General features: G+C 39.4%; 1 protein-coding gene across 3 annotated transcripts in view; it reads left to right on the top strand.

Moving 5' to 3' along the window:
* Positions 1 to 13,639, top strand: part of C2CD3 (C2 domain containing 3 centriole elongation regulator) — an 87,540-nt gene that overhangs the window by 35,552 nt on the left and 38,349 nt on the right. For all 3 annotated transcript variants that reach the window (XM_069759445.1, XM_069759443.1, XM_069759444.1), the window contains 3 exons: positions 3,572 to 3,741; positions 3,820 to 3,943; positions 4,025 to 4,293. In XM_069759445.1, coding sequence (XP_069615546.1) covers positions 3,572 to 3,741; positions 3,820 to 3,943; positions 4,025 to 4,293 — 563 coding nt within the window. The remainder of the gene's footprint in view (positions 1 to 3,571; positions 3,742 to 3,819; positions 3,944 to 4,024; positions 4,294 to 13,639) is intronic.

The raw sequence follows: 13,639 nt of genomic DNA, 5'->3' as shown, positions 1-13,639 counted from the left end.
GTGCAACAAACAAAATCGGAAAGATAACGGAATTGCGTTTTTTTTCTACAATTTTAGAGCACAGCATTTTCCATAAAATGATATAGTTAAATGAAGGGTTTAATGTTAAACTGCAACTCATCCCCCCAAAAAAAACAATCCCTCCTATGGGTTAATAAAAAGAAAAAAATGTAAAAAAGTTATGGCTCTAGGACATTTTTTGGTCCAAGGGTTGCAATTCCATACGGCATCAGTCCCAAGGCCGCAAAAAAATGTAGAGCAGTACTTTCACGAATACATCACCAGAACAAAGTTTTTAGTATTTGAGAAGGATTTGGAGAGATTCTGCTGTGTTGGCGCCAAAATCTAAGTTTAAACATACGCTAATTTGCAGTAAGTTTTTGAGCAGAAACTGAGCACAATCTGGCCAAATCCTCCTCCTAATCTCAAAACTTTAAGTTTTGAGGATTTTTAAATGTTAAGATAGCCATGTTTCACCTTTTGGATTGCTACATGTGTACAAGATCAGAACCACCATCAGTACATGAATGCATCTCTAGAACCACAGTCAGTATATGAGTGCATCTCTAGAACCACTGTCAGTACATGAATGCAGCTCCAGAACCATCATCAGTACATGAATGCATCTCTAGAACCACAGTCAGTATATGAGTGCATCTCTAGAACCACTGTCAGTTCATGAATGCAGCTCCAGAACCATCGTCCGTACATGAATGCAGCTCCAGAACCACCATCAGTACATGAATGTAGCTCCAGAACCACCGACAGTACATGAATGCAGCTCCAGAACCACCGTCAGTACATGAATAAATTACCAAGTTTAGTACAGCTATCAATTTCGATGTCAAGTCAGCCCTATATACACTAGTTTCACATGAACCTACAACTCCCAGTGTATCTTTAACAGTGGTAATGAGATACTGGGAGTTGTTGTTGTTAAGTCATCATCAGACTGTGGACCATACAGGAGCCATATCACTGATGAGATGAAGTTAGTATCACAAATAAACATTTACATCCAGGTACCTTATAGGTGACGTCTTCTCCAATTGAAGTCATTCCCATCACTTTTTGTCTCCATGTAGCACAGACGCCATGATGAGATTTCATGCCCAGAGCTTCTCACTCGAAACTACCCTCTTCTCCATCTTCAGCAGCACTTCCCCACACCGTGCCCTTGGAAATTTTAGTATCATTATACTGCCCCATAAATAAAGATATCTTCCATGCTGTGCCCCTAAATAAATTATTGTCTGCGCTTCCTGCATTAAATGTCCCCCGCCCACTGCCCCTTAAAAATACCCCCCACACACAGTGCCCCTCTGGAAAATATAACCCCCCACCCCCCCCAACTGCGCCTCTGTAAATATCCAGCACTCTGCCCTCTGAATAAAGTACCCCCCACCGCCACCAAATTGTCTCCTCCATTATACAGGTCCTTCTCAAAAAATTAGCATATAGTGTTAAATTTCATTATTTACCATAATGTAATGATTACAATTAAACTTTCATATATTATAGATTCATTATCCACCAACTGAAATTTGTCAGGTCTTTTATTGTTTTAATACTGATGATTTTGGCATACAACTCCTGATAACCCAAAAAACCTGTCTCAATAAATTAGCATATCAAGAAAAGGTTCTCTAAACGACCTATTACCCTAATCTTCTGAATCAACTAATTAACTCTAAACACATGCAAAAGATACCTGAGGCTTTTATAAACTCCCTGCCTGGTTCATTACTCAAAACCCCCATCATGGGTAAGACTAGCGACCTGACAGATGTCAAGAAGGCCATCATTGACACCCTCAAGCAAGAGGGTAAGACCCAGAAAGAAATTTCTCAACAAATAGGCTGTTCCCAGAGTGCTGTATCAAGGCACCTCAATGGTAAGTCTGTTGGAAGGAAACAATGTGGCAGAAAACGCTGTACAACGAGAAGAGGAGACCGGACCCTGAGGAAGATTGTGGAGAAGGAGCGATTCCAGACCTTGGGGAACCTGAGGAAGCAGTGGACTGAGTCTGGTGTGGAAACATCCAGAGCCACCGTGCACAGGCGTGTGCAGGAAATGGGCTACAGGTGCCGCATTCCCCAGGTAAAGCCACTTTTGAACCATAAACAGCGGCAGAGGCGCCTGACCTGGGCTACAGAGAAGCAGGACTGGACTGTTGCTAAGTGGTCCCAAGTACTTTTTTCTGATGAAAGCAAATTTTGCATGTCATTCGGAAATCAAGGTGCCAGAGTCTGGAGGAAGACTGGGGAGAAGGAAATGCCAAAATGCCTGAAGTCCAGTGTCAAGTCCCCACAGTCAGTGATGGTGTGGGGTGCCATGTCAGCTGCTGGTGTTGGTCCACTGTGTTTCATCAAGGGCAGGGTCAATGCAGCTAGCTATCAGGAGATTTTGGAGCACTTCATGCTTCCATCGGCTGAAATGCTTTATGGAGATGAAGATTTCATTTTTCAGCACGACCTGGCACCTGCTCACAGTGCCAAAACCACTGGTAAATGGTTTACTGACCATGGTATTACTGTGCTCAATTGGCCTGCCAACTCTCCTGACCTGAACCCCATAGAGAATCTGTGGGATATTGTGAAGAGAAAGTTGAGAGACGCAAGACCCAACACTCTGGATGAGCTTAAGGCCGCTATTGAAGCATCCTGGGCCTCCATAACATCTCAGCAGTGTCACAGGCTGATTGCCTCCATGCCACGCCGCATTGAAGCAGTCATTTCTGCCAAAGGATTCCCGACCAAGTATTGAGTGCATAACTGAACATTATTATTTGATGGTTTTGTTGTTTGTTATTAAAAAACACTTTTATTTGATTGGATGGGTGAAATATGCTAATTTATTGAGACAGGTTTTTTGGGTTATCAGGAGTTGTATGCCAAAATCATCAGTATTAAAACAATAAAAGACCTGACAAATTTCAGTTGGTGGATAATGAATCTATAATATATGAAAGTTTAATTGTAATCATTACATTATGGTAAATAATGAAATTTAACACTATATGCTAATTTTTTGAGAAGGACCTGTATGCCTTCACAGTAACATTAACCCCCTGCCCACCTCATCCACAATAAGAAGACCTTCAGTCTTCGGCTCCTTGATGGCTTCCATTGGCCACGTTGTCTCTTCTCCCGGTGCTTTGGTTGGGGCCGAGACTGAAGAGCGCTGCTCCTGTCTAAAAGACACAAATACGATTGAATATCAGAAGGAGGAGCGGCGTATCCTGAACAGCTCCGCGGGCCGCACAACATCCTTCGGCAGACCACATGCCACCTGCGGGCCTTATGTTGTGCAGGTCTTCTGTAGGAGGAAGGGGAAAAAGAAAAAAAGCACAAAATTGCAAAAATTAGACTTCTCCTGGGGATTTGGGGAGTGTTTTTTATTTTCTGTAGTGCTCTATCATTGATAAAGAGCTTAAAATGGGGAACGGCCGGTGAACTGAAGCAGGGCTATCCATGGGTTTTCTCTTTCTGGACCATTATGGTTTATCTGTTGATCTTATGAGGGTGAAATATGATCAGTTTAAGGTTTATATGAATGTTTCCTCTTTTAGTTATTATTACCCCAATGTCCGGGATCAGATTGTGGCCAAGGCTCTTCTCCCCCTGTCCCGTCTGTGCGCCATGGTGACCATGCACCATCGAGAACTGGGGGTCCAGGCGTTCTGCCTGCCGCTCTCTCCTGTGAGCGAGACCTCCGCAGACGCTCGTCCTCCATCCTCAGGTAACCAGCACATATTATCAGTGCATTAGTGTCGGACGCCGTGCCGCCAGGTAACACGTCATATTGCCCGGTCCGCAGGGTTACTGACCGTGAATGTAACGTATAGACGCTCCATCAGAGGCCCCGTGGGCATGCTGGCTGCTCGGATGGCCTCGATCTCTGTGCAGATCCGCAGGGTGTCCGGTCTGCAGGCCGCTGCCAGGTATTGTTCACACAGCGCCCCCGCTAGGTCAGGTACAGGGGTCCGCTCCCCGTGTCTTACATCCTCTGTGTTCCGGCACAGAGTTCTGTCTCAGCAGGACCCTTCGCTCCAGTACAGCGCAGACGTCGGGGTGAACACTTTCATCATTATCCGCCCGTCTTTCCTGCCGGAGATGGAGGTTCGCAACACTCGTACAATCGCCCGCAGCTTCTGCCCGGAGTTTGATCATCACTCGGAGTTTCCCTGTAATCTGGTGACGCAGAGGAGCAGCGGAGAAGCCTGCAGCCTGGCGGAGATCCTCAGCGCCTCCGAGATGGTATTTTCCATCTATCACCAGAGTGTGACGGCGGGTAAGTGTCCCGTATACTGCTGAGTATATCATGTACAGAGTCCTGTATACTGCTGAGTATATAATATACAGAGTCCTGTGTACTGCTGAGTATATAATATACCAAGTCCCGTATACTGCTGAGTATATAATATACTATATGCTGAGTCCCGTATACTGCTGAGTATATAATGTACAGAGTCCTGTATACTGCTGAGTATATAATATACAGAGTCCTGTGTACTGCTGAGTATATAATATGCCGAGTCCCGTATACTGCTGAGTATATAATATACTATATGCTGAGTCCCGTATACTGCTGAGTATATAATGTACAGAGTCCTGTATACTGCTGAGTATATAATATACCGAGTCCTGTATACTGCTGAGTATATAATATACCGAGTCCCATATACTGCTGAGTATATAATGTACCGAGTCCCGTATACTGCTGAGTATATAATATACTATATGCTGAGTCCTGTATACTGCTGAGTATATAATGTACAGAGTCCTGTATACTGCTGAGTATATAATATACCGAGTCCTGTATACTGCTGAGTATATAATATACCGAGTCCTGTATACTGCTGAGTATATAATGTACAGAGTCCTGTATACTGCTGAGTATATAATATACCGAGTCCTGTATACTGCTGAGTATATAATGTACAGAGTCCTGTATACTCCTGAGTATATAATGTACAGAGTCCTGTATACTGCTGAGTATATAATGTACAGAGTTCTGTATACTGCTGAGTATATAATGTACAGAGTCCTGTATACTGCTGAGTATATAATGTACAGAGTTCTGTATACTGCTGAGTATATAATGTACAGAGTCCTGTATACTGCTGAGTATATAATATACAGAGTCCTGTATACTGCTGAGTATATAATATACAGAGTCCTGTGTACTGCTGAGTATATAATGTACAGAGTCCTGTATACTGCTGAGTATATAATATACCGAGTCCTGTGTACTGCTGAGTATATAATGTACAGAGTCCTGTATACTGCTGAGTATATAATGTACCGAGTCCTGTATACTGCTGAGTATATAATATACCGAGTCCTGTATACTGCTGAGTATATAATGTACAGAGTCCTGTATACTGCTGAGTATATAATATACCGAGTCCTGTGTACTGCTGAGTATATAATGTACAGAGTCCTGTATACTGCTGAGTATATAATATACCGAGTCCTGTATACTGCTGAGTATATAATGTACAGAGTCCTGTATACTGCTGAGTATATAATGTACAGAGTCCTGTATACTGCTGAGTATATAATGTACAGAGTCCTGTATACTGCTGAGTATATAATATATTGAGTACTGTAAACTGCTGAGTATATAATGTACAGAGTCCTGTATACTGCTGAGTATATAATATACAGAGTCCTGTATACTGCTGAGTATATAATATACCGAGTCCTGTGTACTGCTGAGTATATAATGTACAGAGTCCTGTATACTGCTGAGTATATAATATACCGAGTCCTGTATACTGCTGAGTATATAATATACCGAGTCCCGTATACTGCTGAGTATATAAAATACCGAGTCCTGTATACTGCTGAGTATATAATGTACCGAGTCCTGTATACTGCTAAGTATATAATGTACAGAGTCCTGTATACTGCTGAGTATATAATATACCGAGTCCTGTATACTGCTGAGTATATAATATACCGAGTCCTGTATACTGCTAAGTATATAATGTACAGAGTCCTGTATACTGCTGAGTATATAATGTACCGAGTCCCGTATACTGCTGAGTATATAATATACCGAGTCCTGTATACTGCTGAGTATATAATATACCGAGTCCCGTATACTGCTGAGTATATAATATACCGAGTCCTGTATACTGCTTAGTATATAATGTACAGAGTCCTGTATACTGCTGAATATATAATGTACCGAGTCCCGTATACTGCTGAGTATATAAAATACCGAGTCCTGAGTACTGCTGAGTATATAATATACCGAGTCCCGTATACTGCTGAGTATATAAAATACCGAGTCCTGTATACTGCTAAGTATATAATATACAGAGTCCTGTATACTGCTGAGTATATAATATACTATATGCTGAGTCCTGTATACTGCTGAGTATATAATATACCGAGTCCTGTATACTGCTTAGTATATAATGTACAGAGTCCTGTATACTGCTGAGTATATAATGTACAGAGTCCTGTATACTGCTGAGTATATAATGTACAGAGTCCTGTATACTGCTGAGTATATAATATACAGAGTCCTGTATACTGCTGAGTATATAATGTACCGAGTCCTGTATACTGCTGAGTATATAATATACCGAGTCCTGTGTACTGCTGAGTATATAATGTACAGAGTCCTGTATACTGCTGAGTATATAATATATTGAGTACTGTATACTGCTGAGTATATAATATACCGAGTCCTGTATACTGCTGAGTATATAATGTACCGAGTCCTGTGTACTGCTGAGTATATAATGTACAGAGTCCTGTATACTGCTGAGTATATAATATACCGAGTCCTGTATACTGCTGAGTATATAATATACCGAGTCCTGTATACTGCTGAGTATATAATGTACAGAGTCCCGTATACTGCTGAGTATATAATGTACAGAGTCCCGTATACTGCTGAGTATACAATGTACAGAGTCCTGTATACTGCTGAGTATATAATGTACCGAGTCCTGTATACTGCTGAGTATATAATATACTATATGCTGAGTCCTGTGTACTGCTGAGTATATAATATACCGAGTCCTGTATACTGCTGAGTATATAATGTACAGAGTCCTGTGTACTGCTGAGTATATAATGTACAGAGTCCCGTTTACTGCTGAGTATATAATGTACAGAGTCCCGTTTACTGCTGAGTATATAATGTACAGAGTCCTGTATACTGCTGAGTATATAATGTACAGAGTCCTGTATACTGCTGAGTATATAATATACCGAGTCCTGTATACTGCTGAGTATATAATATACTATATGCTGAGTCCTGTATACTGCTGAGTATATAATATACCGAGTCCTGTATACTGCTGAGTATATAATGTACAGAGTTCTGTATACTGCTGAGTATATAATGTACAGAGTCCTGTATACTGCTGAGTATATAATATACAGAGTCCTGTATACTGCTGAGTATATAATATACAGAGTCCTGTATACTGCTGAGTATATAATGTACCGAGTCCTGTGTACTGCTGAGTATATAATATACCGAGTCCTGTGTACTGCTGAGTATATAATGTACAGAGTCCTGTATACTGCTGAGTATATAATATACCGAGTCCTGTGTACTGCTGAGTATATAATGTACAGAGTCCTGTATACTGCTGAGTATATAATGTACAGAGTCCTGTATACTGCTGAGTATATAATATATTGAGTACTGTAAACTGCTGAGTATATAATGTACAGAGTCCTGTATACTGCTGAGTATATAATATACCGAGTCCTGTGTACTGCTGAGTATATAATGTACAGAGTCCTGTATACTGCTGAGTATATAATATACAGAGTCCTGTGTACTGCTGAGTATATAATATACCGAGTCCTGTATACTGCTGAGTATATAATGTACAGAGTCCTGTATACTGCTGAGTATATAATATACCGAGTCCTGTGTACTGCTGAGTATATAATGTACAGAGTCCTGTGTACTGCTGAGTATATAATATACCGAGTCCTGTATACTGCTGAGTATATAATGTACAGAGTCCTGTATACTGCTGAGTATATAATGTACAGAGTCCTGTATACTGCTGAGTATATAATATATTGAGTACTGTAAACTGCTGAGTATATAATGTACAGAGTCCTGTATACTGCTGAGTATATAATGTACAGAGTCCTGTATACTGCTGAGTATATAATATACCGAGTCCTGTGTACTGCTGAGTATATAATGTACAGAGTCCTGTATACTGCTGAGTATATAATATACCGAGTCCCGTATACTGCTGAGTATATAATGTACCGAGTCCCGTATACTGCTGAGTATATAATATACCGAGTCCTGTATACTGCTGAGTATATAATATACCGAGTCCCGTATACTGCTGAGTATATAAAATACCGAGTCCTGTATACTGCTGAGTATATAATATACAGAGTCCTGTATACTGCTGAGTATATAATATACCGAGTCCTGTATACTGCTGAGTATATAATATACCGAGTCCTGTATACTGCTAAGTATATAATGTACAGAGTCCTGTATACTGCTGAGTATATAATGTACCGAGTCCCGTATACTGCTGAGTATATAATATACCGAGTCCTGTATACTGCTGAGTATATAATATACCGAGTCCCGTATACTGCTGAGTATATAATATACCGAGTCCTGTATACTGCTTAGTATATAATGTACAGAGTCCTGTATACTGCTGAATATATAATGTACCGAGTCCCGTATACTGCTGAGTATATAAAATACCGAGTCCTGAGTACTGCTGAGTATATAATATACCGAGTCCCGTATACTGCTGAGTATATAAAATACCGAGTCCTGTATACTGCTAAGTATATAATATACAGAGTCCTGTATACTGCTGAGTATATAATATACTATATGCTGAGTCCTGTATACTGCTGAGTATATAATATACCGAGTCCTGTATACTGCTTAGTATATAATGTACAGAGTCCTGTATACTGCTGAGTATATAATGTACAGAGTCCTGTATACTGCTGAGTATATAATGTACAGAGTCCTGTATACTGCTGAGTATATAATATACAGAGTCCTGTATACTGCTGAGTATATAATGTACCGAGTCCTGTATACTGCTGAGTATATAATATACCGAGTCCTGTGTACTGCTGAGTATATAATGTACAGAGTCCTGTATACTGCTGAGTATATAATATATTGAGTACTGTATACTGCTGAGTATATAATATACCGAGTCCTGTATACTGCTGAGTATATAATGTACCGAGTCCTGTGTACTGCTGAGTATATAATGTACAGAGTCCTGTATACTGCTGAGTATATAATATACCGAGTCCTGTATACTGCTGAGTATATAATATACCGAGTCCTGTATACTGCTGAGTATATAATGTACAGAGTCCCGTATACTGCTGAGTATATAATGTACAGAGTCCCGTATACTGCTGAGTATACAATGTACAGAGTCCTGTATACTGCTGAGTATATAATGTACCGAGTCCTGTATACTGCTGAGTATATAATATACTATATGCTGAGTCCTGTGTACTGCTGAGTATATAATATACCGAGTCCTGTATACTGCTGAGTATATAATGTACAGAGTCCTGTATACTGCTGAGTATATAATGTACAGAGTCCCGTTTACTGCTGAGTATATAATGTACAGAGTCCTGTATACTGCTGAGTATATAATGTACCGAGTCCTGTGTACTGCTGAGTATATAATGTACAGAGTCCTGTATACTGCTGAGTATATAATATACCGAGTCCTGTATACTGCTGAGTATATAATATACTATATGCTGAGTCCTGTATACTGCTGAGTATATAATATACCGAGTCCTGTATACTGCTGAGTATATAATATACCGAGTTCTGTAAACTGCTGAGTATATAATGTACAGAGTCCTGTGTACTGCTGAGTATATAATGTACAGAGTCCTGTATACTGCTGAGTATATAATGTACAGAGTCCTGTATACTGCTGAGTATATAATGTACAGAGTCCTGTATACTGCTGAGTATATAATGTACAGAGTCCTGTATACTGCTGAGTATATAATGTACAGAGTCCTGTATACTGCTGAGTATATAATGTACAGAGTCCCGTTTACTGCTGAGTATATAATGTACAGAGTCCTGTATACTGCTGAGTATATAATGTACAGAGTCCTGTATACTGCTGAGTATATAATGTACAGAGTCCTGTATACTGCTGAGTATATAATGTACAGAGTCCTGTATACTGCTGAGTATATAATGTACAGAGTCCTGTATACTGCTGAGTATATAATATACCGAGTCCTGTGTACTGCTGAGTATATAATGTACAGAGTCCTGTATACTGCTGAGTATATAATGTACAGAGTCCCGTTTACTGCTGAGTATATAATGTACAGAGTCCTGTATACTGCTGAGTATATAATGTACCGAGTCCCGTATACTCCTGAGTATATAATGTACAGAGTCCTGTATACTGCTGAGTATATAATGTACAGAGTCCTGTATACTGCTGAGTATATAATACACCGAGTCCTGTATACTGCTGAGTATATAATGTACCGAGTCCCGTATACTCCTGAGTATATAATGTACAGAGTCCTGTATACTGCTGAGTATATAATATACTATATGCTGAGTCCTGTATACTGCTGAGTATATAATATACTATATGCTGAGTCCTGTATACTGCTGAGTATATAATGTACCGAGTCCTGTGTATTGCTGAGTATATAATGTACCGAGTCCTGTATACTGCTGAGTATATAATGTACCGAGTCCTGTGTACTGCTGAGTATATAATGTACAGAGTCCTGTATACTGCTGAGTATATAATATACAGAGTCCCGTATACTGCTGAGTATATAATGTACAGAGTCCTGTGTACTGCTGAGTATATAATGTACAGAGTCCTGTATACTGCTGAGTATATAATGTACAGAGTCCTGTATACTGCTGAGTATATAATGTACAGAGTCCTGTATACTGCTGAGTATATAATGTACCGAGTCCTGTATACTGCTGAGTATATAATGTACCAAGTCCTGTGTACTGCTGAGTATATAATGTACAGAGTCCTGTATACTGCTGAGTATATAATATACTATATGCTGAGTCCTGTATACTGCTGAGTATATAATGTACCGAGTCCTGTATACTGCTGAGTATATAATGTACCGAGTCCTGTATACTGCTGATTATATAATATACCGAGTCCCATATACTGCTGAGTATATAATATACTATATGCTGAGTCCTGTATACTGCTGAGTATATAATGTACCGAGTCCTGTATACTGCTGAGTATATAATATACCGAGTCCTGTATACTGCTGAGTATATAATGTACAGAGTCCTGTATACTGCTGAGTATATAATGTACAGAGTCCTGTGTACTGCTGAGTATATAATGTACAGAGTCCTGTATACTGCTGAGTATATAATGTACCGAGTCCTGTATACTGCTGAGTATATAATGTACCGAGTCCTGTATACTGCTGATTATATAATATACCGAGTCCCATATACTGCTGAGTATATAATATACTATATGCTGAGTCCTGTATACTGCTGAGTATATAATGTACAGAGTCCTGTGTACTGCTGATTATATAATATACCGAGTCCCATATACTGCTGAGTATATAATGTACCGAGTCCTGTATACTGCTGAGTATATAATGTACCGAGTCCTGTGTACTGCTGAGTATATAATGTACAGAGTCCTGTATACTGCTGAGTATATAATGTACCGAGTCCTGTATACTGCTGAGTATATAATGTACCGAGTCCTGTATACTGCTGAGTATATAATGTACAGAGTCCTGTATACTGCTGAGTATATAATGTACAGAGTCCTGTATACTGCTGAGTATATAATGTACAGAGTCCTGTATACTGCTGAGTATATAATATACCGAGTCCTGTATACTGCTTAGTATATAATGTACAGAGTCCTGTATACTGCTGAGTATATAATGTACAGAGTCCTGTATACTGCGGAGTATATAATGTACAGAGTCCTGTATACTGCTGAGTATATAATGTACAGAGTCCTGTATACTGCTGAGTATATAATGTACAGAGTCCTGTATACTGCTGAGTATATAATATACCGAGTCCTGTATACTGCTTAGTATATAATGTACAGAGTCCTGTATACTGCTTAGTATATAATGTACAGAGTCCTGTATACTGCTGAGTATATAATGTACAGAGTCCTGTATACTGCTGAGTATATAATGTACAGAGTCCTGTATACTGCTTAGTATATAATGTACAGAGTCCTGTATACTGCTTAGTATATAATGTACAGAGTCCTGTATACTGCTGAGTATATAATGTACAGAGTCCTGTATACTGCTGAGTATATAATGTACAGAGTCCTGTATACTGCTGAGTATATAATATACAGAGTCCTGTAAACTGCTGAGTATATAATGTACAGAGTCCTGTATACTGCTGAGTATATAATATACCGAGTCCTGTATACTGCTGAGTATATAATGTACAGAGTCCTGTATACTCCTGAGTATATAATGTACAGAGTCCTGTATACTGCTGAGTATATAATGTACCGAGTCCCGTATACTGCTGAGTATATAATGTACCGAGTCCTGTATCCTGCTGAGTATATAATATACCGAGTCCTGTATACTGCTGAGTATATAATGTACCGAGTCCTGTATACTGCTGAGTATATAATGTACCGAGTCCCGTATACTGCTGAGTATATAATATACTATATGCTGAGTCCTGTATACTGCTGAGTATATAATATACTATATGCTGAGTCCTGTATACTGCTGAGTATATAATGTACCGATTCCTGTGTATTGCTGAGTATATAATGTACCGAGTCCTGTATACTGCTGAGTATATAATGTACCGAGTCCTGTGTACTGCTGAGTATATAATGTACAGAGTCCTGTATACTGCTGAGTATATAATATACAGAGTCCCGTATACTGCTGAGTATATAATGTACAGAGTCCTGTGTACTGCTGAGTATATAATGTACCGAGTCCTGTATACTGCTGAGTATATAATATACAGAGTCCCGTATACTGCTGAGTATATAATATACCGAGTCCTGTATACTGCTGAGTATATAATGTACAGAGTCCTGTATACTGCTGAGTATATAATGTACAGAGTCCTGTATACTGCTGAGTATATAATGTACCGAGTCCTGTGTACTGCTGAGTATATAATGTACAGAGTCCTGTATACTGCTGAGTATATAATATACTATATGCTGAGTCCTGTATACTGCTGAGTATATAATGTACCGAGTCCTGTATACTGCTGAGTATATAATGTACCGAGTCCTGTATACTGCTGATTATATAATATACCGAGTCCCATATACTGCTGAGTATATAATATACTATATGCTGAGTCCTGTATACTGCTGAGTATATAATGTACCGAGTCCTGTATACTGCTGAGTATATAATGTACCGAGTCCTGTATACTGCTGATTATATAATATACCGAGTCCCATATACTGCTGAGTATATAATGTACCGAGTCCTGTATACTGCTGAGTATATAATGTACCGAGTCCTGTGTACTGCTGAGTATATAATGTACCGAGTCCTGTGTACTGCTGAGTATATAATGTACAGAGTCCTGTATACTGCTGAGTATATAATGTACCGAGTCCTGT

This window comes from Ranitomeya imitator, chromosome 3 (assembly GCF_032444005.1).
Source record: "Ranitomeya imitator isolate aRanImi1 chromosome 3, aRanImi1.pri, whole genome shotgun sequence".
NCBI lineage: Eukaryota > Metazoa > Chordata > Amphibia > Anura > Dendrobatidae > Ranitomeya > Ranitomeya imitator.
This window is presented reverse-complemented; position numbering and strand designations above follow the sequence as displayed.